Raw genomic sequence first — 24328 nt, forward strand, 5'->3', positions numbered from 1 at the left:
ATTTGTATTAGCATTGGCACATCTCATTTCCATGGAGATTATTTGGCTCCTCCCCTAAAACTTTTGCTTACTGTGCATGTATTAGTTTGTGATTAGGTCAGTTTAAGAACCACTAGTGGTAGGTAAATGATATTTGGTATGTAAATCCATAAGTATTGGCACATCTCATTTCCATGGAGATTATTCAACTCAGTCATGGTTTATTGACTTTGAAACTTTTGCTTTCTTTACATGTATTAGTTGGTGATTAGGTCAGTTTAAGTGGAACCTCTAGTGGTAGGTCAATGATATTAGGTATGTTGAAGCATTAGCATTGGCACATTTCATTTCCATGGAAATTATTTGGCTCCACCCCTTCAGTCATGTTTATTGATTTTGAATGTTTTGCATAGTTTACATTTTAAGTTTGTGATTAGATCAGTTTAAGAGGAACTGCTAATGTTAAGTCAATGATATTTGGTATGCAGTTGTATTAGCATTTTCAAGTCTCTTTTCCATGGTGTTATATGGCCCCACCCCTCTGCATGGTTCATTGACTTTGAAGTTTTTACATTGTTTACAAATTATAGTTTGTGTTCAGGTTATTGTAAAAGGAACCACTTGTGATAAGTCAATGGTAATTGGTATGCAGTTTTAAAAGCATTGGCATTTCTCATTTCCATTAGGTTATTTGGTTTACATGTTTAAATATTGTCATTTGGATTCAATATTTGCAATATACTATCAAAATTACAAAAAGGCGAGACATGTCTCTGTGTCAACAGTTTATTTATAGGTTAGCATATTCAGGAACCTTGTGAGCGTTTTTTTTTTTATCTGAATGTTTTTGTCATAACGGGAAGTCTTTGACAGTTGGTTTAAAATTTGAGTATTTTTCTGACTCGAGACTATTGCATATTGTGTCGATTGTTGAAGACCTTATGCTGACACCAATATATCTGGATGACGTTTTCAATTTTTTATTTAATTGGGTTCTGAGTGTCTCAATATGACCGCCTCTGTGGTCTCATGGTAGCATGCTGGCCTAGAGCTAGGGTTAGATCTCTAGCCAGGGCAAACCAAAGACTTAAAATTGGCATTTGCTGCTTCTCCCCTACAAACTCTGCATTTAGGAGTAAAAGTAAAGACTAGTCAGCTCGGAGTCAGAATAATGTGTTCCGGTAGGGTTCGGCTTCCTATAGACTGTTACCTTGCGAATTAGCACTTAAATAATCGAGCTCAGTGTGTCGGTTTAGTACAAAATAGTGTTTAATTCATATCACATTTTCATGTTCTCATCCAGATTATGCATTTAATTTGCCACTTGACATTAAACAACCATCCATCCATCATTGGCAGATACACAGCATCTCCTTTTATATGTTAAACCTTATAATAGCCCTCCATTAATCATTGACATATACACAGCATCTCCTTTTATATGTTAAACCGTATTAAGCAGATGTAATTGTCGAGCATGCAACATTTATGTCGTGAGAGCGAAATATAGTAATCCTAGATTCTGTCGTCGACATTTAGGTTCAGTCTGTGAATAAAGTTTTTTTAGACATAAATAACTTTGTCAAACCTTCATGGAATTTTATGAAATTTGGACAAACGTGTTTTAATATGACCAAAAGACAGTATCAATTAGCAAACTTTGTAGAAATTAGCACAATTTTACCCTGCTTTTCATATAAATTTGTTTTTTGCCATCTTTGCTTTCTTGTTCAATGTAGTGGTCATTCTTTTTAGCTGGACTGTATAAGTTTTTTTTGTATGATTTACTTTTTATGACATATGGTCTAGATAAAACATTCTTCCAAGACCAATCTTAATTGTCTAGGATTGCATTTTTACTGACGGACGGTTGGTGGTACTCTTGAGGCACTATGTTTTCCTTCAATTAAAACTGGTATAAACAAGAATGCTGAAATCTAGTTTATACAAAAACAAGCAATTAATCACAATCTAGATAAGATAAAAATCAAAGAAGATTGTGTCTCAGGACAGGAATGCCCCGCTCCAGCTTTGCAACTTTCCTAGTTAAAAAGGGCCATAACTCTAGAACCGTAAGTGACTCGCTGCCAAAATTTGAACTTTGTCTGCGAGTATTGGTTCTTAGCATTGTATATGAGTTTCATAAAGTTTGGATGAGGAAAATTTAAGTTAAGAGTGCAAAAACAATAATGATACGGACAGTAAAGGGTAACACTTAATGCCCCCTTTGCCTACGGCAGGGGCATAAAAAAAAGGGGAGGTTATTGAAATTACACGGATTTGAAATTTGGTCCATTATAAGTTCCTAACTGCATGCAGATGGACATGTACTTTAAAACTCCGGTTCATACAATATTCCAATTGAACTAAGATATTCCCTATATTAATACCAATTATAAACATTAATATAAAAAAGGCACCAAATGAACAAAAGAAAAAACAAAATACATTTATTATCTGTGCAAAGATATCTTAGATTGTTTAAATGAGGATTCTATATTTGAATGTGAATCAAGAGAAAGACATCATTGTACAACCAATGTAACATAAACATGATAAAGCTGAATACTGTCTTCTAATTTCCATTTTGTATACTTTCTGTCTGACACAATTTCTGAAATAAAATGAAAATCAATTAAGAAATGATATACATGTGTAAGGTAAATCTTGTCAAGACATTACTTAAAAAAAGATGTGGTTTCCTACAGGTAGTATCTGAAAATTAAAGGTAACCTACAATACAAATGAATAGTAGTAGAACCTACAAAATACCTAACAACTGTAGAAAGGTGCTTCCTACTGCAGGTAGTAGCTGCAGGAGTGTAAAGGAAATCTATATAATGTAAGATCTTACAAAAATACCTCCAAACTGACAAAAAATGCTTCCTACATGCAGGTAATGGAAATATCAACAGAATTATATCCTACTATTATACAGGCTGGAGAATACCTAACAACAGAAGAAATAATAAGTAGCTTCCTACAGCATGTACAGATAGTATCTGGAGGGTAAAGTAACTGTACAAATTTGTTTCGCATTTATTGGCTCTTGAAATAAACAAAGTCTACCCACCTATCCTCCCTAATTTTCAAGACCATGTAAGCAGAATCATATGAGAAGATAAATCCTAACAAAATAATGTTCATATAATGAATAAAATTCCCTCAAATATGACAGGCATTAAACTAACAAGGGTAGTATTCATGTAAAGGCATAAAAATGATACCTTACATACACACCAAGATAAAAAAAGACCCAGATAATGATCATCTATGCAGAAACTTTCATTGAAGTAAGCTTGGAGCAGTCTTCAACTTATACAGGTATATTTTCTATACCAGCACGCTAAAGTGTTTCAGAGCATTGACTTGAGAAGTTGAAATGATGAAAAAAGTCCTACAATGTTAAATCTCATACCTTTGCCTCATTTTGACAGGTATTTCAATTTGAATTTAATGCTGGGAACTCTTCAAATACAGTACTCTTATTCCTTTAAGGTGGTACCCAACACCTTGACTAATATTAATTTGGCTCGTTTAATTTTCATTAAATTTTGACAAAATGTTTACTTTGACCCTTTGACAAAAATATAAAAATTTCAAAAAATTTGAACCAACCACTTTATCAGAAAAATTTCATTGGTTATATAGCAGTTTGACAAACACTATTTTTGATCATTGAAAAGCTTAATATTTCCTTAACAATACATTTTGTACAACGTAATTAAAACGTTTAGCTGATTTTTACAGAGTTATCTCCCTGTAGTGTTAGGTACCACCTTAAACATGATTTTCATATACAATTCACTCTCATTGTCTTGAACTCTGTTGAGTTAAAATTCTGTAAGATTCCAAATATTTCTGTGGTCCAGATATTGAAAGAAGGTTATCAATGGTTATATATATATATATACATTTACTTCCTTTGAGTCTAATTTCGATGAGCCGATTTTGCATTTTGGAGAAAGGAAATGTGCTTGGGTCAGTATAAAGCATGGAGTGTTCAAACAAATCCAATACCAAATTGTTTTAACAATAGGTTGTATTTTAGAAGAGTATAAACAGTTAGTTGGTTTATTGGATTTTATTGTCCTTCGACTGGCATTTTTTCCTTCAGGTATTATTTTTTAACAGGCAGTTACCTTCCTAGCAAATTCTGGTAAAACAAATGCACTGCTGTGTATTTTAGAGTTGTAATACTTTAAATCTAACTTCTGCATTTCATCAGGTGTAAATTTTCTCAACGGTTCTGCAAAATTGGTATCCTAAAAGAAAGAAGAAGAAATAAATATTCTCACTTTTAATCTTTGTTGAAAATGATTGCTTGGCATAAAATTTTACAAAAAGTCCTTTGAAAGGAAATAATTGAAATTTCCTTACTAAATAGGCTTAGGAGTATTCAATCCTTTAGTCTACAACCTTGAAGGAAAACAGATAACAAAGACTTAATGTGATTAGTTGTACACAACTGTCTGCTTACCAAGTTTTTACTCTACATCATAAATACTGTTCAATAAAGTGGTTTTTTTTTTTTGGAATTTCTGTATATTAAAAATCACATCTGTCCACCCGTATAGGTGAATACCGACTGTTTCTTTATACTAGACATGTTAAATCCTATCTATCAACTCATATTGGAGGAAAATGTCACTAGGGTAGTTGGATAGTTACTTGGTTTTTACTAAGCATGATAATTCTTTCCACTAAGATAGGTGGATAAGTACTAGTCTTTTACTACACATGATAAATCATTTCCTTCAACTAGGATATGTGGATATTTACTGGGTTTTCACTACACCTGGTAAATTCTATCTTTCCACAGGATAGATGGATATTTACTGGGTTTTTACTACACATGATAATTCCTTCCACTAACATAGGTGGATACTTACTGGGTTTTTACTACACATGATAAATCCTTCCACCAGGATAGGTGGATACTTACTGGGTTTTACTACACATGATAAATCTTTCTACTAAAATAAATAGATACTTACTGGAATTTTACTACACATGATAAATCCTATCTGTCCAATATGATATGTGGATACTTACTTAGTTTCCAATAGGATAGGTGGATACTTACTGGGTTTTTACTACACATGATAAATCCTTACTACACCTGGTAAATTCTATCTTTCCACAGGATAGATGGATATTTACTGGGTTTTTACTACACATGATAATTCCTTCCACTAACATAGGTGGATACTTACTGGGTTTTTACTACACATGATAAATGCTTCCACTAGGATAGGTGGATACTTACTGGGTGTTTACTACACATGGTAAATCCTTCCATTAGGATAGGTGGATACTTACTTAATTTCCACTAGGATAGGTGGATACTTACTGGGTTTTCACTACACATGATAAATCCTTCCACTAGGACAGGTGGATACTTACTGGGTTTTTACTACACATGATAAATCCTTCCACTAGGATGGGTGGATACTTACCGGGTTTTTACTACACATGATAAATATTTCCACTAGGATATGTGGATACTCACTTAGTTTTCACTACACATGATAAATCCTTCCACTAGGATAGGTGGATACTTACTTAGTTTCCAATAGGATAGGTGGATACTTACTGGGTTTTTACTACACATGATAAATCCTTCCACCAGGATAGGTGGATACTTACTGGGTTTTACTACACATGATAAATGCTTCCACTAGGATAGGTGGATACTTACTGGGTGTTTACTACACATGGTAAATCCTTCCATTAGGATAGGTGGATACTTACTTAATTTCCACTAGGATAGGTGGATACTTACTGGGTTTTCACTACACATGATAAATCCTTCCACTAGGACAGGTGGATACTTACTGGGTTTTTACTACACATGATAAATCCTTCCACTAGGATAGGTGGATACTTACTGGGTTTTTACTACACATGATAAATATTTCCACTAGGATATGTGGATACTTACTTAGTTTTCACTACACATGATAAATCCTTCCACTAGGATAGGTGGATACTTACTTAGTTTCCAATAGGATAGGTGGATACTTACTGGGTTTTTACTACACATGATAAATCCTTCCACCAGGATAGGTGGATACTTACTGGATTTTACAACACATGATAAATCTTTCTACTAAAATAAATAGATACTTACTGGAATTTTACTACACATGATAAATCCTATCTGTCCAATATGATATGTGGATACTTACTGGGGTTTTACTAAACATGATAAATCTTTACACTAGGATAGGTGGATATTTACTGGGGTTTTACTACACATGATAAACCTTTCCACTAGGATAGGTGGATACTTACTGGGTTTTTACTACACAATATAAATCCTTCCACTAGCACAGGTGGATACTTATTGGGTTTATACTACACATGATAAATATCTCCACTAGGATAGGTGGATACTTACTTGGTTTTTACTTCACATGATAAATGCTTCCACTAGGATAGGTGGATACTTACTGGGTTTCTACTATACATGATAAATATTTCCACTAGGATAGGTGGACACTTACTTAGTTTCCACTAGGATAGGTGGATATTTACTGGGTTTTTACTACACATGATAAATCCTTCCACTAGGATAGGTGGATACTTACTGGGTTTCTACTACACATGATAAATATTTCCACTAGGATAGGTGGATACTTACTTAGTTTCCACTAGGATAGGTGGATATTTACTGGGTTTTAACTACACATGATACATCCTTCCACTAGGATAGGTGGATACTTACTCGGTTTTTACTACATATGACAAATGCTTCCACTAGGATAGGTGGATACTTACTGGGTTTCTACTACACATGATAAATATTTCCACTAGGATAGGTGGACACTTACTAAGTTTCCACTAGGATAGGTGGATATTTACTGGTTTTTTACTACACATGATAAATCCTTCCACTAGGATAGGTGGATACTTACTTGGTTTTTACTACATATGACAAATGCTTCCACTAGGATAGGTGGATACTTACTGGGTTTCTACTACACATGATAAATCCTTCCACTAGGATAGGTGGATACTTACTTAGTTTCCACTAGGATAGGAGGATACTTTCTGGGTTTTTACTACACATGATAAATCCTATCTGTCCACTAGGATATGTAGATACTTAGTGGGGTTTTACTACAAATGATAAATCCTTCCAATTTGATATGTGGATACTTACTCGGGTTTTACTAAACATGATAAATCCTTCCACTAGGATAGGTGGATACTTCCTGGGTTTTTACTACACATGATAAATTTTTCCACTAGGATGGGTGGATACTTACTGGTTTTTCACTACACATGATAAATCTTTCCACTAGGATATATGGATACTTACTGGGTTTTTACTACACATGATAAATCCTTCCACTAGGATAGGTGGATACTTACTGGGTTTTTACTACACATGATAAATCCTTTCACTAAGATATATGGATACTTACTGGATTTTTACTACACATGATAAATCCTATCTGTCCACTAGGATAAGTGGGTATTGCTGTATAGGCATAACTTGTTACAGCATATAGATTGCCACAAAAATCTAACATTCCTTTAATCAAGTCTATATGAAGCCACAAACATTCTCCTGAAAGAAATGTCCCCAGTATAAGTCAATCATTCATAAATAGATTGTTCTTTAATTCAGATCTTCATCAGACTGCTATATGTAATTCATACCCTTTCACTGTGACATTTTTAGAAGTAATTTCTATTGTACAACTACCACTTAACCCCATTACATTAAATTGTGTCATTTGAAAACCAGGCATTAATGGTTATGTTTGATGATAAAGAAGTTGGGTACATGTCAATGAAACAGCCATAAATAATAAAAGACATATAATTTATTTGCTTTTTCCTTTTTTCATCTTACACCATCTTCAGTTCCTGTACAATGTTACAGTTAAAACTCATCATTTAGGAAGTGTAGAAAAGAAAAGGTAACAAAACATTGTTGCAGTCAGAATTTAAGTGTAGCAAAGAAAAGGCAACAAAACATTGTTGCAGTCAGAATTTAAGTGTAGCAAAGAAAAGGTAACAAAACATTGTTGCAGTCAGAATTTAAGTGTAGCAAAGAAAAGGTAACAAAACATTGTTGCAGTCAGAATTTAAGTGTACAATGTAGCAAAGAAAAGGTAACAAAATATTGTTGCAGTCAGAATTTAAGTGTAGCAAATAAAAGGTTACAAAATATTTCTGTAGTTGGATGTCAACTGTATCAAAGAAAAGGTTACAAAAGATTTCTGCAGTCAAGAGTAATAAAAAAGCTCAAAGTGAACAAACTGTTCTGCAGTCAGAAGGTAAGCATAGCAAAGAAAAGGTTACAAAACATTTCTGCGCTTGGAGGTTAAGTGTAGCAAAGAAAATGTTAAAAAACTTTTCTGCCATCAAAGGTAAATGTAGCAAAGAAAAGGTAACAAACACTGTCGAGTCAGAAGTTGAGTGTAGCAAAGAAAAGGTTACAAAACATTTCTGCGCTTGGAGGTTAAGTGTAGCAAAGAAAATGTTAAAAAACTTTTCTGTCTTCAAAGGTAAATGTAGAAAAGAAAAGGTTACAAAACAGTTTTGCAGTCAGAAGTTAAGTGTTACAAAGAAAAGGTTACAAAACATTGTTGCAGTCAGAAGTTAAGTGTAGCAAAGAAAAGGTTACAAAACATTTCTGCGCTCAGAGGTTAACTGTACCAAGGGAAAGGTTACAAAACATTTCTGCGCTCGAAGGTGTAGTGTAGCAAAGAAAAGGTTACAAAACATTTCTGCAGTCCGAGGTGAAAGTAGCAAAGAAAAAGTTTCAAAACTTTTCTGCCGTCAAAGGTAAAGTGTTGCAAAGAAAACATTAAAAAACTTTTCTGCCGTCAAAGGTAAATGTAGCAAAGAAAAGGTACCAAAACATTGTTGCAGTCAGAAGTTAAGTGTAAGAAAGAAAAGGTTACAAAAAATATCTGTACTCAGAGGTTAACTGTAGCAAGGAAAAGGTTACAAAATATTTCTGGGCTCAGACATTATGTGTAGCAAAGAAAAGGTTACAAAATATTTCTGCAGGTGGATGTCAAGTGTATCAAAGAAAAGATTACAAAAGATTATTTCTGCAGTCAAGAGTAAATAGCAAAGCTCAAAGGGAAATAACTGTTCTGCAGTCAGAGGTTAAGTGTACCAAAGAAAAGGTTACAAAATATTTCTGTAGTTGGATGTCAAGTGTAGCAAGGAAAAGGTTACAAAACATTTCTGAGCTCAGAGGTTAAGTGTAGCAGAGAAAAGGTTATAAAACATTTCTGTAGTTGGAGGTTAAGTGTAGTAAAGAAAAGGTTACAAAACATTTCTGCGCTCAGAGGTTAACTGTACCAAGGGAAAGGTTACAAAATATTTCTGCACTCGAAGGTTAAGTGTAGCAAAGAAAAGGTTACAAAACATTTCTGCAGTCTGAGGTGAAAAGTAGCAAAGAAAAGGTTTCAAAACTTTTCTGCCGTCAAAAGTGAAGTGTTGCAAAGAAAACGTTAAAAACTTTTCTGCCTTCAAAAGTAAATGAAGCAAAGAAAAGGTACCAAAACATTGTTGCAGTCAGAAGTTAAGTGTAAGAAAGAAAAGGTTACAAAAAAATTCTGTGCTCAGAGGTTATGTGTAGCAAAGAAAAAGTTACAAAATATTTCTGTAGTTGGATGTCAAGTGTATCAAAGAAAAGATTACAAAAGATTACTTCTGCAGTCAAGAGTAAATAACAAAGCTCAAAGGGAAATAACTGTTCTGCAGTCAGAGGTTAAGTGTACCAAAGAAAAGGTTACAAAACATTTCTGCAGTTGGAGGTTAAGTGTAGCAAAGAAAAGGTTACAAAAGATCATTTCTGCAGTCAAGAGTAAATAACAAAGCTCAAAGGGAAATAACTGTTCTGCAGTCAGAGGTTAAGTGTACCAAAGAAAAGGTTACAAAACTTTTCAGCAGTTGGAGGTTAAGTGTAGTAAAGAAAAGGTTACAAAACATTTCTGAGCTCAGAGGTTAAGTGTAGCAAAGAAAAGGTTATAAAACATTTCTGCAGTCGGAGGTTAAGTGTAGCAAAGAAAAGGTTACAAAACATTTCTGAGCTCAGAGGTTACTTGTAGCAAAGAAAAGGTTATAAAACATTTCTGCAGTCGGAGGTTAAGTGTAGCAAAGAAAAGGTCACAAAACTTTCAGCAGTCAGGGATTAAGTGTAGCAAAGAAAATGTTACTAAACATTTATGCAGTCAAGAGTAGCAACAAAGCTCAGAAAGAACAAACATTTTTTGGCAGTCAGAGGTTTTGAGTAGCACTGAAGTTCAGATGGAAAACGTTCAGCTTTCTGAGTTTGAGAGGAGCATATGAAGCTTGGAAATACTGGCAATAATTTTTGCTGTAATCAAAGTTTTAGAATAGCTATGAATGTCAAAGGGAACAATATTTAGCAGTCAGAGTTTAAGAGTAGCAATGAAGCTCAGATGGGAAAATATCTATCTGCAGTTAGAGGTTAAAAAGAGCAAAGGAGCTAAATGGGTTAAACAAGTCAGCTTTAAGTCAGCCTCTAACTTTTCTATCACATCTTTTAATTGATAAGTATTTCAAGATTATATATTTGTACAAACAGGAAGTTTACAGCCAATAGATCACTGAGGTGAGGTTTATCAAAAACCATGCAGATAGTCACTCATAGCATTAGGTCCTATGGATCTCTTCTGAAAACATTTAATAAGTTCACTATTTCAATCATTTAAGTGTAAACATATTTAATTCATGAATTTGTTTTGTAAAAACAGTAGTATAAACATGTACCAATTATTAAAATAAGTAATTCAAAAATGGAAGTAGGGAACAAAAACAGTGCTCTTATATAGATTCATTCAAAATTCAAATTACAAAATTATATTTACATGCTGATGTTTATATATATTGTATAATAACATAGAAAATAAAACATTAAAATAAAATCATAGCAATTAATAAATCAGAATGAATCATGTTTCCATTTATCTATACTAAATAATGGTTACCTTGACAACAGACAATGCCACCTGGTTTTAATGCAGTCTTCATCAACTCATAATATGACTTCTCAAACAATGAGGATGCTGGTCCTAAAATATACCAATATACTGTAAATTCAGAAATTATTGCGATGTTTTTATTATTGCGAAAAATGCGACAGGGTTATAATCGCAATAATTTAAACTGGCATTTTGAAATTTTTTATATGAATGAAACAGGATTTTTCTCAATATCACAAAAATTAAAATCACATGACAAAATCGCAATAATAAATGCACACAATAATTTCTGAATTTACAGTAATCCTTGCTAGTATCACTTGTCATTTAGATGAAAGTTGAAATTGAGGAATATCAATACTGTTTTTAATGAAATGCCATATCAATTGGGCAGTCACAACAGGTGTTACTGTCCACATGTGTCACCATCAGTTGGTTATTTGACAGTCAAAAACTAGTGTTACTGTCCATGTGGAGAGAATCCAGTCAAATATCTAATTGATGGTGGCAATTCTTCAAATACAGACTGTTATTCCTAATTATATTCATACTAGTGAAATGTTCAAAAAACAGAAAAAAAAATCTGAAATATTGATTCCAATAACACAATTTTTTTGCCAGTTTGCCAATAACTCTGACATCAGATGTTTTCCAATCAAAAGTGGTGCTTAACATAAGATATAACCTTAGAATAGGCTTTAACATACCAATATCATAACTGTTATAAAGATAAACACAAGAAATTGATCAAATATTTTAAATAACTTAAATTTGAAATTTTTTCTTACATTGGAGAATGGTTGATTTATGTAACTATGGAGACAGTTAAGATTAAAAATACTGTAATAAATTTACAGTTCCAGTTTGCTATGATTTTATGCACATCATCCTGTACCTATTTTTAAGAAACAAACACTAGTAAACTCACGAAATTCTAATTGAGGGGCACACATGGACAACAATTTTATATTGTGATCGTAAAATTTGACAGATTTCTTTTTTGCGATCGTTATATTTTGACAAATTTTTCCTTCATTTGTCAGAATTTGACAATTAACATTCCATTTACTTTAAGATTGTTTTAAGTCCCGCCAAATTTGTCAATGATGAATATTGTTTTGACCATCTAGTTCTTTTAATAAAAATTACCATCTGTCAAATTATGACGTTAGCAAAAGAATGTCAAATTCTGATGTATGAATGAATAATATCCATCAGTGACATAAGAAAAATACAAAAATCCATTTTTTTCGCTTTTAAAAAAATCTTTATGTATAATACCTTCTTATACATAGCTTGTCTATTTAAGTTAAAAAACTTCAGACCGAATTATCACAGTTAAACATTTTTAAACACAGTTGACAGTAAAACTACCGATGGACGTCTGCAAAGCTTCAAATACAATATAGTTATCTCTTAATTTTAATTTTTAACTACATGTACCTCTTTAACTGTTATCTTTTATAATGTTACATTGAACTATATGATTGTTTATTATCTATGTGTAAATATCTGTTGATGATTGCATTGTATGTGAGGGCCTCAGGGAAGATAAGTTTGTTGTATCTAACTGTGTTTACCCTCTTTAATTAAAGAATATATTATCATTATTATTGCTCTCTCTTATAGCTTTAGTTGCCCCTGTAATACAAAGACTTAGAACATGAAGAAGACACATGGAAAAGTATCATGTGATACACCTTTTACAACCTCCATGTTAAAATGGCCAGCCTTGGAAATACCCTTTTGACCATGTAGTATTTAGGCAATTAAACCTTGTAGTTTTTTTATGTATTCAAACAATACCTAATTTGTCTGTAATTTGTCACCATTACCATAGTAACAATAGATTACTCACCAATGGGATCTGATGAATCTGTTATTATGACATCAAATTCACCCTGATGTTTTTTCATGTATTCAAATCCATCACCTATATGCAGAGTTAATTTGTCACTGTTAAACCCACATGACATGTTTGGTAAATACTTTTTCGATACCTCTATTACTTTCTGAAATGAAAAAAAAAAATGATTGCCAATGAGACAACTATCTCCCAAGGTTCAAATGAAGTGGATGTAAGCAAAAGAGGGTCACAGTATGACCTTTAACAATGAGAAATACCCATATCTTATAGTTGGCTATAAAAAGCCATGACAGGAAAATAGTGAAGCAATTCAAACAAGAAACTAACAGCCTAATCTATAACAAAAAAATTGAAGAACAACAATTAAGACCGATATGAACTAAGGACCACCACTGAACTACAGGCGACTTTGGACATCACATTTCAGTCTTATTATTGTCAACTTTCATTATTATAGTAGTAACATATTGTTTGTCATTACCTTTTCTCAGTTGATGTGTTTAAGGTATGTTACGTTATTGACAATTTTACTGATGTTTATGATAACCTCTGAGATTTTAAGTGATGTAACATACATTTTCCTCTAACATGTCTAAGGTTATGATAAAACATAAATTCTAAATGAGAATACTTTCAAAATCATGAAAAACAATCTAAATCATGAACTCGCAATATAACATGTTATTGTGATTCCAAAAGTACCATATATTTGCAAAAATCTTATAAAATGGAGGAAAAAAAGGATTATTTCCAAACTACTTCAATTAAGCTCCGTTACATTTTAGTTTTGTTATCTAATTATTTTTAAACTGTTAGCTTAGGCATGCTGGATGTGATCTTGATTATTTGCTAAGGTAACATGATAAAGCTAAGAGTATAATGCAAGCTTTGTTCTCTTGAAAGGTGATAGATATTATTTCTATTGAGGTCATGCATTGAAAACTTAAGGTGGTATTATACTTATTATTCATGATATTGTTGTCTTTAGAAATTTTTTAAATAAAAGGGTTTAGATTAGACAATTTTCAATACACTTTGAAATGTGCATGATACTTTAACTTTGTTTAAACCTGTTTATTTACTTTTGACTTTAATTATTTATCCCTTGTAATTTTTTATTAACTGTGTATTTGCATTCAGGTGTCACAGGTCAAATTTATTCGTTCATTGTGTGTTAATTTACATTTTTTGATTGAGTTAAGCCTTCCAATTGATATTTTATAGTGTGTTTTTCTATGTTGTGATGTTATACTATTGTTTCAGAAAAGGGAGAAGGTTTGGTACCATTAAACCGTTTTATCCCGCTGCAAATGTTTGCACCTGTCCTAAGTCAGGAATCTGATTACAGTAGTTGTCGTCTGTTTATGTAGTTCATACGTGTTTCTCGTTTTTATATAGATTAGACCGTTGGTTTTTTCGTTTGAATGGTTTTACACGAGTAATTTTTTGGGGCCCTTTATAGCTGGCTGTTCGGTGTGAGCCAATGCTCCGTGTTGAAGGCCGTACCTTATCCTATAATGGTTTACTTTTATAAATTGTAACTTGGATGGAGAGTTGTCTCATTGGCACTCATACCACATCTTCCTATATCTATATCCATCATATTATAAATAATAGTGAGAAAACTAAAATTAATATTCATCTAATTATAAGGTAAATCAAGGAAAAAAGAAGAAAAAGCATAAACAATGTACAAGATGTATATACTGTTTACACAGATGCTCCCAAAGGGTACAAGCAGATCCTGCTCCAGATGTGGCACCCGCCGTGTTGCTCATAAGTACAAACAAGGTACAAGATGTATATACTGTTTACACAGAGATATGTCTTGCCTTTGTAATGTAATCACTAAAACTGATACAACTGTTGATGCTGCAAACATTGCTGAAAAGGAAACCTAAGTCCGAGATAAGTCACAGACAAGACAAATATGAAATAAACTAGATCAAATGCAAGCAAAGCATACAATTAAAGCATGTATATTATGGTGTAAACTTTTACTTTCAATATGCTATCCAAAGTGTACCAAAACAATTAGAGGACTATTTTCAGCATCAGCTCAAAGATCTGACACAAAAAGTAAATATTGGTATCTATACAGTCTTGAAAATCTGAAAGAGAAATCAATACCACTTGATGTATTACCTGTTATTTACTAGAACTGTAGATATTGAAGTACCTGCTATTTTGTCATGTGTGTATCATATAGGTATTTTGTCATGTTTGTATCATACAGGTATTTTGTCATGTTTGTATCATATAGGTATTTTGTCATGTTTGTATCATACAGGTATTTTGTCATGTTTGTATCATACAGGTATTTTGTCATGTTAGTATCATATAGGTATTTTGTCATGTTTGTATCATATAGGTATTTTGTCACGTTTGTATCATGTAGGTATTTTGTCATGTTTGTATCATATAGGTATTTTGTCATGTTTGTATCATATAGGTACGTTGTCATGTTTGTATCATATAGGTATTTTGGACTACTTGTTATATGCCAGGCAGGTATTTTAAATTTCTTTGATAACAATGACATCTACATTTACAAAAACTTCATAAGTGATACATGCATTAATGTGTATTTCACATGGATATCACAGAACACTTGATTTTATCTGTAACATGTGATAACATTAATGTATTCATGTTAGGTCTTGAAATACCTTTATTACCATGATACCTGTTTGAACGTACCCTTTACTAACGCCACCTGTGGAGGTTTGATACATAATCTATTTCACATATAATCTGACAACACATGTGGATGCTCAGCAGCTGCATTAACATACCTAATCTATTTCACATATAATCTGACAACACATGTGGATGCTCAGCATGCTCAGTAGCTGCATTAACATACCTAATCTATTTCACATATAATCTGACAACACATGTGGATGCTCAGCAGCTGCATTAACATACCTCATCTATTTCACAAATAATCTGACAACACATGTGGATGCTCAGTAGCTGCATGAACATACCTAATCTATTTTACATATAATCTGACAATTAACACATGTGGATGCTCAGTAGCTGCATAAACATATCTCATCTATTTCACATATAATCTGACAACACAAGTTGATACTCAGTAGCTGCATTTACATACCTCATCTATTTCACATATGATCTGACAACACATGTGGATGCCCAGTAGCTGCATTAACATACCTCATCTATTTCACATATAATCTGACAACACATGTGGATGCTCAGTAGCTGCATTAACATACCTCATCTATTTCACACATATCAACTGACGACACATGTGGATGATCAGTAGCTGTATTAACATACCTAATCTATTTCACATATAATCTGACAATTAACACATGTGGATGCTCAGTAGCTGCATAAACATTTCTCATCTATTTCACATATGATCTGACAACACATGTTGATGCTCAGTAGCTGCATTAACATACCTCATCTATTTCACATATAATCTGACAACACATGTTGATGCTCAGTAGCTGCATTAACATACCTCATCTATTTCACACATATCAACTGACAACACATGTGGATGCTCAGTAGCTGCATTAACATACCTAATATATTTCACATATAATCTGACAATTAACACATGTGGATGCTCAGTAGCTGCATAAACATATCTCATCTATTTCACATATAATCTGACAACACAAGTGGATGCTCAGTAGCTGCATTTACATACCTCATCTATTTCACATATGATTTGACAACACATGTGGATGCTCAATAGCTGCATTAACATACCTCATCTATTTCACATATGATCTGACAATTAACACATGTGGATGCTTAGTAGCTGCATAAACATATCTGATCTATTTCACATATAATCTGACAACACATGTGGATGCTCAGTAGCTGCATTAACATACCTCATCTATTTCACACATATCAACTGACGACACATGTGGATGATCAGTAGCTGTTTTAACATACCTCATCTATTTCACATATAATCTGACAACACATGTGGATGCTCAGTACATGTTGCTGCATTAACATACCTTATCTATTTCATTTATAATCTGACAACACATGTGGATGCTCAGTAGCTGCATTAACAGACCTCATCTATTTCACACATATAATCTGACAACACATGTGGATGCTCAGTAGCTGCATCAACAGACCTCATCTATTTCACACATATAATCTGACAACACATGTGGATGATCAGTAGCTGTATTAACATACCTCATCTATTTCACACATATAAACTGACGACACTTGTGGATGTTTAACAACCTCCCTCAGTACACCCCCATCACCTCCACCAATTATCAAAACCTAAAACAAAAATTTAAAAGATATAACTTAAATATAAATTCCAATTTTAAATACTTAACATTTCTTTACAAAATTATAAAAATAAGAAGATGTGGTAAAATTAATTGCCAGCGAGACAAATCTCCACAAGAGACCTAATGACACATGTACAGAAATTAACAACTATAGGTCACTGTACAGCCTTCAACAATGAGCAAAACCAATATTATTTATATTACTGTTGATGCATTATTTGTCATGTACAAATTTTTTGTGGGTAAACAATGATAAAGGTGAACCAGGAATTTAAATATAAATCATTGTAAATGAAGGAAACACAAATTTTCTGTACGCTTGTGTACAGGAAAACAAAAGATAAAATATCCATAAACATACATTTTTTTCCTTTAAATCCACAAAAATGGGTACAAACGAAAAAAAAAAAGGGTATTTAATGTTTCTGTTACAACATGTACACTATGAAGTAGACTCTATATAGAAACAAACAATAATCAGTATATGTGTCTTTTATCTTTTTATAAGTTGTTATATCATGTACATTGTATATATGTGCTTTGTGCCTATATCTGATGAGTCAGGCCAGTCAAATGATTTTTACATTTTGTTCTTAATCAGGATGGGGAGGGCTCACAAACATATTTTACCCTGTCACATTCTGTATGTCCCTGTTCCAAGTCAGTAGTCTGTAACCATGGTAACTCAGTGGTTATCATTGGTTACTGTTTCTCATATTTGTTTTTCTTTTATCATAGGATTAAACACAACTTTTCTGGAGGTAATTGATATGTAAACTGAGGTTGGTTAATTCACATACTAAATAAAAGTCAAAAGGGCTTTTATGTACAATTTGTGAGTCAGCTTAAACATCAATAACCTTTAGAAAAAAGTCTGTGTCTTATTTTCTCAAAATTTCCAAAATAATAAAGGTTATGGTATTTAGATTTTTAGATAACTTCAAGCATAGAAAACCATAGATTAATTGACATAATTCCCTTCCCTAACTGTTCACTGGTTACAGGATTACCTTAGGATAATTGGATCTCCCCTTCCCAAACTGTTAAAAGTGCAAACCTTTTGTGGGTTATGATGAGACATAACGAGTTCTCCCCTTCCCAAACTGTTCAATGTGCAAAACCTTTTGTGGGTTAGGATGAGCCATAACAAGTTCTCCCCTTCCCAAACTGTTAAAAAGTGCAAACCTTTTGTGGGTTAGGATGAGAATTAAGTGGTAAATGTGCCAACATTTCTTGATATGAAAATTCATCTCTTTCTGTGCACTGTATAACACCATCTAACACCAAAACATTACCATAAGTCTTACTAAAATAGAGAACACTGACATATTATGTATACTGAAATAGGGAACACGTACTGACATGTATTGTATACTGAAATAGAGAACGCTGACATATAATGTATACTGAAATAGGGAACACGTACTGACATGTATTGTATACTGAAATAGAGAACACTGACATATAATGTATACTGAAATAGGGAACACGTACTGACATGTATTGTATACTGAAATAGAGAACACTGACATATAATGTATACTGAAATAGGGAACACGTACTGACATGTATTGTATACTGAAATAGAGAAAACTGACATATAATGTATACTGAAATAGGGAACACTGACATATAATATATACTGAAATAAAGAAAACTGACATATAATGTATACTGAAATAGAGAAAACTGACATATAATGTATACTGAAATAGGGACCATGTACTGACATGTATTGTATACTGAAATAGAGAACACTGACATATAATGTATACTGAAATAGGGAACACGTACTGACATGTATTGTATACTGAAATAGAGAACACTGACATATAATGTATACTGAAATAGGGAACACGTACTGACATGTATTGTATACTGAAATAGAGAACACTGACATATAATGTATACTGAAATAGGGAACACGTACTGACATGTATTGTATACTGAAATAGAGAACACTGACATATAATGTATACTGAAATAGGGAACACGTACCGACATGTATTGTATACTGAAATAGAGAACACTGACATATAATGTATACTGAAATAGGGAACACGTACCGACATGTATTGTATACTGAAATAGAGAACACTGACATATAATGTATACTGAAATAGGGAACACGTACTGACATGTATTGTATACTGAAATAGAGAACACTGACATATAATGTATACTGAAATAGGGAACACTGACATATAATATATACTGAAATAGAGAAAACTGACATATAATGTATACTGAAATAGGGAACATGTACTGACATGTATTGTATACTGAAATAGAGAACACTGACATATAATGTATACTGAAATAGAGAACACTGACATATAATGTATACTGAAATAGGGAACACGTACTGACATGTATTGTATACTGAAATAGGAGAACACTGACATATAATGTATACTGAAATAGGGAACACGTACTGACATGTATTGTATACTGAAATAGAGAACACTGACATATAATGTATACTGAAATAGGGAACACTGACATATAATATATACTGAAATAGAGAAAACTGACATATAATGTATACTGAAATAGGGAACATGTACTGACATGTATTGTATACTGAAATAGAGAACACTGACATATAATGTATACTGAAATAGAGAAAACTGACATATAATGTATACTGAAATAGGGAACACTGACATATAATGTATACTGAAATAGGGAACACGTACTGACATGTATTGTATACTGAAATAGAGAAAACTGACATATTATGTATACTGAAATAGGGAACACGTACTGACATGTATTGTATACTGAAATAGAGAACACTGACATATAATGTATACTGAAATAGAGAACACTGACATATAATGTATACTGAAATAGGGAACACGTACTGACATGTATTGCATACTGAAATAGAGAAAACTGACATATAATGTATACTGAAATAGGGAACACGTACTGATATGTATTGTATACTGAAATAGAGAACACTGACATATAATGTATACTGAAATAGGGAACACTGACATATAATGTATACTGAAATAGAGAACACAGACATATAATGTATACTGAAATAGGGAACACTGACATATAATGTATACTGAAATAGAGAACACTGACGTATAATGTAAACTAAAATAGAGAACACTGACATATAATGTATACTGAAATAGGGAACACTGACATATAATGTATACTGAAATAGAGAACACAGACATATAATGTATACTGAAATAGAGAACACTGACATATAATGTATACTGAAATAGAGAACACTGACGTATAATGTAAACTAAAATAGAGAACACTGACATATAATGTATACTGAAATAGGGAACACTGACATATAATGTATACTGAAATAGAGAACACAGACATATAATGTATACTGAAATAGGGAACATGTACTGACATCTATTGTATACTGAAATAGAGAACACTGACATATAATGTATACTGAAATAGGGAACACGTACTGACATGTATTGTATACTGAAATAGAGAACACTGACATATAATGTATACTGAAATAGGGAACACTGACATATAATGTATACTGAAATAGGGAACACTGACATATAATGTATACTGAAATAGAGAACACAGACATATAATGTATACTGAAATAGGGAACATGTACTGACATGTATTGTATACTGAAATAAAGAACACTGACATATAATGTATACTGAAATAGGGAACATGTACTGACATGTATTGTATACTGAAATAGAGAACACTGACATATAATGTATACTGAAATAGGGAACACTGACATATAATGTATACTGAAATAGAGAACACTGACGTATAATGTAAACTGAAATAGAGAACACTGACATATAATGTATACTGAAATAGGGAACACTGACATATAATGTATACTGAAATAGAGAACACAGACAATTATGTATACTGAAATAGGGAACACTGACATATAATGTATACTGAAATAGAGAACACTGACATATAATGTATACTGAAATAGAGAACAATGACATATTATGTACATGTATACTGAAATAGAGAACACTGACATATAATGTATATTTTGTATACTGAAATAGAGAACTCTGACATATAATGTAAACTGAAAGAGACAACTCTGACATATAATGTAAACTGAAATAGACAACACTAACATATAAGTTTTACTGAAATAGAGAACACTGACATATAATGTATGCTGAAATAGGGAACACTGACATATAATTGATTATGAAATAGAGAACGTTGACATATAATTATAAATGTATACTGAAATAAAGAACACTGACATATAATGGATACTGAAATAGAGAACACTGACATATAATGTATACTGAAAAACAGAACTCTGACATATAATGTATACTGAAATAGAGAACCCTGACATAAAAGTTTTACTGAAATAAAGAACACTGACATATTATGTATACTGAAATATGAAACAGTACCTACATATAAATTTTACTAAAATAGAAAACTCTGACATGTAAGTTTTACTAAAATAAAGAACACTGACCCATTATGTATAATTGTAGAACCTTACCATAAATGACATATGTTTAACGGAATCATAGATGGGTCCTTACCATACATGCTACATGTCTAACTGAACCATTGAACATCACCATACATGTCATATGTCATATGTTTAACTGAATCATAAAACTTCACTATACTTGCCTTATGTTTAACTAAATCAGAAAACCTCACCATAGAAGAGAGAATGGAAACTGTGAATGTGTCAAAGTGACAACAACTAAAGAGCAGAAGGAGGGTCTTCAATGCAGTGAGAAAATAGCACACATGAAGGCAGGCTTCAGCTGGCCTTAAACATGTTAAACATTTATGTACAGATGAAACTAAGCAAAATGACAATGATAAACAAAAAAAGGACTACTAGCAGTTCTCCAGACATGCCAGACTTCAATTAAACTGATCTGGAACATACCTGCCAAGTTTTCAAAATCTCCATCATGTCCATGGGGGATTTCAAGAGCGAGATGACTAAATGCTTCTCTTATATTGTCATAAGACTTTCTAATCTACTACTATATTGTTTGAATGAGTATGCATGTGCTTAAATCCCCTTTTAACTCATTTGAATGCCTGTTTTCAGGTGTTAAATTTGTATAATAACGAATTTCAAAATTCAGGTCAACACCTCTCATGGGGGAAATCCCCCATAAAGCGTGAATGTTGGCAGGTCTGCTGGAATAGAGAACTTTACCATAGGTTTTACTGGAATTGATAACCTAACCATAAGTTTTACTGGAATAGAGAACTTTACTACAGGTTTTACTGGAATGGTAAACCTCACCATAAGTTTTACTGTAATACATGTAGATAATCTTACATGTACCATAAGTTTTTTCAGACATATAGTCCATTTCGTATGAAGTAGAAAATCTCACCAATATTGTGTGTACAAACTTGTTTCATCATCATCATGATCATTCAGTGCATAATTTATAGATAAACAACAGATTAATAAATTCTTTAGACATTGTCATGATTGTCATAAATAATAACCCGAGAATATACAGAAGATTTTTGGCCCTTAGTATGTACCCTTTTGTTGTTTTAAAGCTAAACATATGGAAATTTTATACATAAAAAAAATTGGCAGCCTTTCCCATTGTACTCCTATATTGATAATTCATTTCTTAATAGAGGATTATTGCATGCGGTGCTAGTAATGATTTCCCTAAAACAAGTATAGATCAAGATATTGGTTCAAACAAGAAAAATTTTGACTTATTCAAGTACACCTTCTACATGTTCTAGGGTGTGCTCCACTTTCATGACTCGGCACAAGGATTTTTTTATTATACATGTATATAGAGGTTGTTTAGGACTTTTTGTAAACAATAAACGATAGCACATCATGTGTCACGGAATAGAAGTTCCTTCATAATATAAATTCCAAGTGGAAACAATATTCTGGAATATTATTTCCACTGGAATAAATATTACAGTAAATGTTCCTAACGGAATAAATGGTATAGAATATTTGTTCCAACAGGAACAGATATTATGACATTGTTTATAACAAAGTTTCCAGTGGAACTTCTGTTAGGCGGAACAAATATACGTTGACAACTTTTATTCTGTATTTTTTCTGTTTTGATATTGCAGCACTTTCATGAAAATTTCTGCTTAATTTCTTTAATACACAAGATTACTGAAGGGGTCATAAACCACAAGTATACACATGATACATGTATGTATTTTTCAGAGATGGATTTAGGGGTGGACCAGGGGGTCAGGGAATATTTTTTTTAATTGGAAAAAATTTGGTTTTGATTATTCAGAGAATCACTGAAGCATGACTGGAGCGGGCCCCCTCTTATGGCAGTCAGTGCCCCCCCCCCCCCCCCCTCCTTTTTATGAAAATTTCTGGATCTGCCGCTGAAAGCGAAAATGTTTACATCAAAACATAGATATGGTTTTTTGATTGAAAACTTTGATCGAGTAAAGAGTACTTTACAGTTAAAATCTGCGTATCAGTCTCTGATTTTATCCTAAAATTATGCATTGAATGATAATGCATCATATGTGATAAAATAACAGTTTGGACACGTGTGTTGTTAGTCAATAAAATATATCAAATTTTACCTTTTAAAGACAATTAAATCCTGGTATTTAGATTTTTCATGAAACAACAATTCTTCCACTTGGAGTGACATACATTGTCCTGGCCATAGTTCACTTAACTCACTAAACCACCCGTCTTTAATTAAATCCATCGGTAATCAGCTGATAAGCCGAGAAACGGAAACTGTTAATTTCGGAGTCTCTCTTGGATTTTCCAGGTAGATGAAAACTGCAGAGGATTCCAGAAAATGGCCTCCTCAGACGAACCCTTGCCAAAATTCCATGAAAGAGTTGGATCGCTTGTTCAACTGAGTAATGAGAACAGGACAGCTCAAAGAAACCATCCAGCTCAAGAATTCAATAATGGTGTCGCTATTAGCAGAGACCCATTAAAAGAAGACCAATTATTTGAAGTCAAAATAGACAAAAAGGTGGTCCATGTCTCTGCATGTCTTATAAGTTTTCTTAGTTGTCAGCGTTCTCCACAGTCCCTTGAACATTTTTCGACCAATATCAGTCTTACACTGGTGCAACATATGTGTGCTAACATTTAAAATCAAAACTTGAACATACCCACAAACATTTTGACTGAGCACTTTCCATGTACAATACATGATCTTTCAACAGACCAC

At 32.7% G+C, this 24328-nt stretch overlaps 2 protein-coding genes and 1 long non-coding RNA gene across 6 annotated transcripts in view; 2 read left to right on the forward strand and 1 right to left on the reverse strand.

Annotated features, from left to right (window-relative positions):
• Nucleotides 1-2417: 2417 nt before the first annotated feature.
• LOC127719327 (spermidine synthase-like) lies at nucleotides 2418-23889 on the reverse strand. Its single transcript, XM_052225385.1, has 8 exons — nucleotides 23718-23889; nucleotides 18321-18441; nucleotides 17029-17121; nucleotides 12820-12973; nucleotides 10968-11051; nucleotides 7413-7558; nucleotides 4122-4244; nucleotides 2418-2593 (listed from the first exon to the last, which is right to left on the reverse strand). The coding sequence occupies exons 1-8, from the start codon at nucleotides 23846-23848 to the stop codon at nucleotides 2555-2557; spliced, it is 891 nt and encodes a 296-aa protein (XP_052081345.1). The 5' UTR covers nucleotides 23849-23889; the 3' UTR covers nucleotides 2418-2554.
• On the forward strand, nucleotides 7566-8685 carry LOC127719328 (uncharacterized). Its single transcript, XR_007990228.1, has 3 exons — nucleotides 7566-8054; nucleotides 8156-8386; nucleotides 8572-8685. It is a non-coding gene; the product is annotated as an uncharacterized LOC127719328 (long non-coding RNA).
• A 10-nt stretch (nucleotides 23890-23899) lies between the features above and the next one.
• The window catches only part of LOC127719326 (neuralized-like protein 4), a 55354-nt gene continuing 54925 nt past the window's right edge, over nucleotides 23900-24328 (forward strand). For all 4 annotated transcript variants that reach the window (XM_052225381.1, XM_052225382.1, XM_052225383.1 and 1 more), the window contains exon 1: nucleotides 23900-24127. In XM_052225381.1, the coding sequence (XP_052081341.1) occupies nucleotides 23945-24127 (183 nt within the window). In that variant the 5' untranslated portion in view covers nucleotides 23900-23944. The remainder of the gene's footprint in view (nucleotides 24128-24328) is intronic.

Source organism: Mytilus californianus, unplaced genomic scaffold (genome assembly GCF_021869535.1).
Source record: "Mytilus californianus isolate M0D057914Y unplaced genomic scaffold, xbMytCali1.0.p SCAF_11, whole genome shotgun sequence".
Lineage (NCBI taxonomy): Eukaryota > Metazoa > Mollusca > Bivalvia > Mytilida > Mytilidae > Mytilus > Mytilus californianus.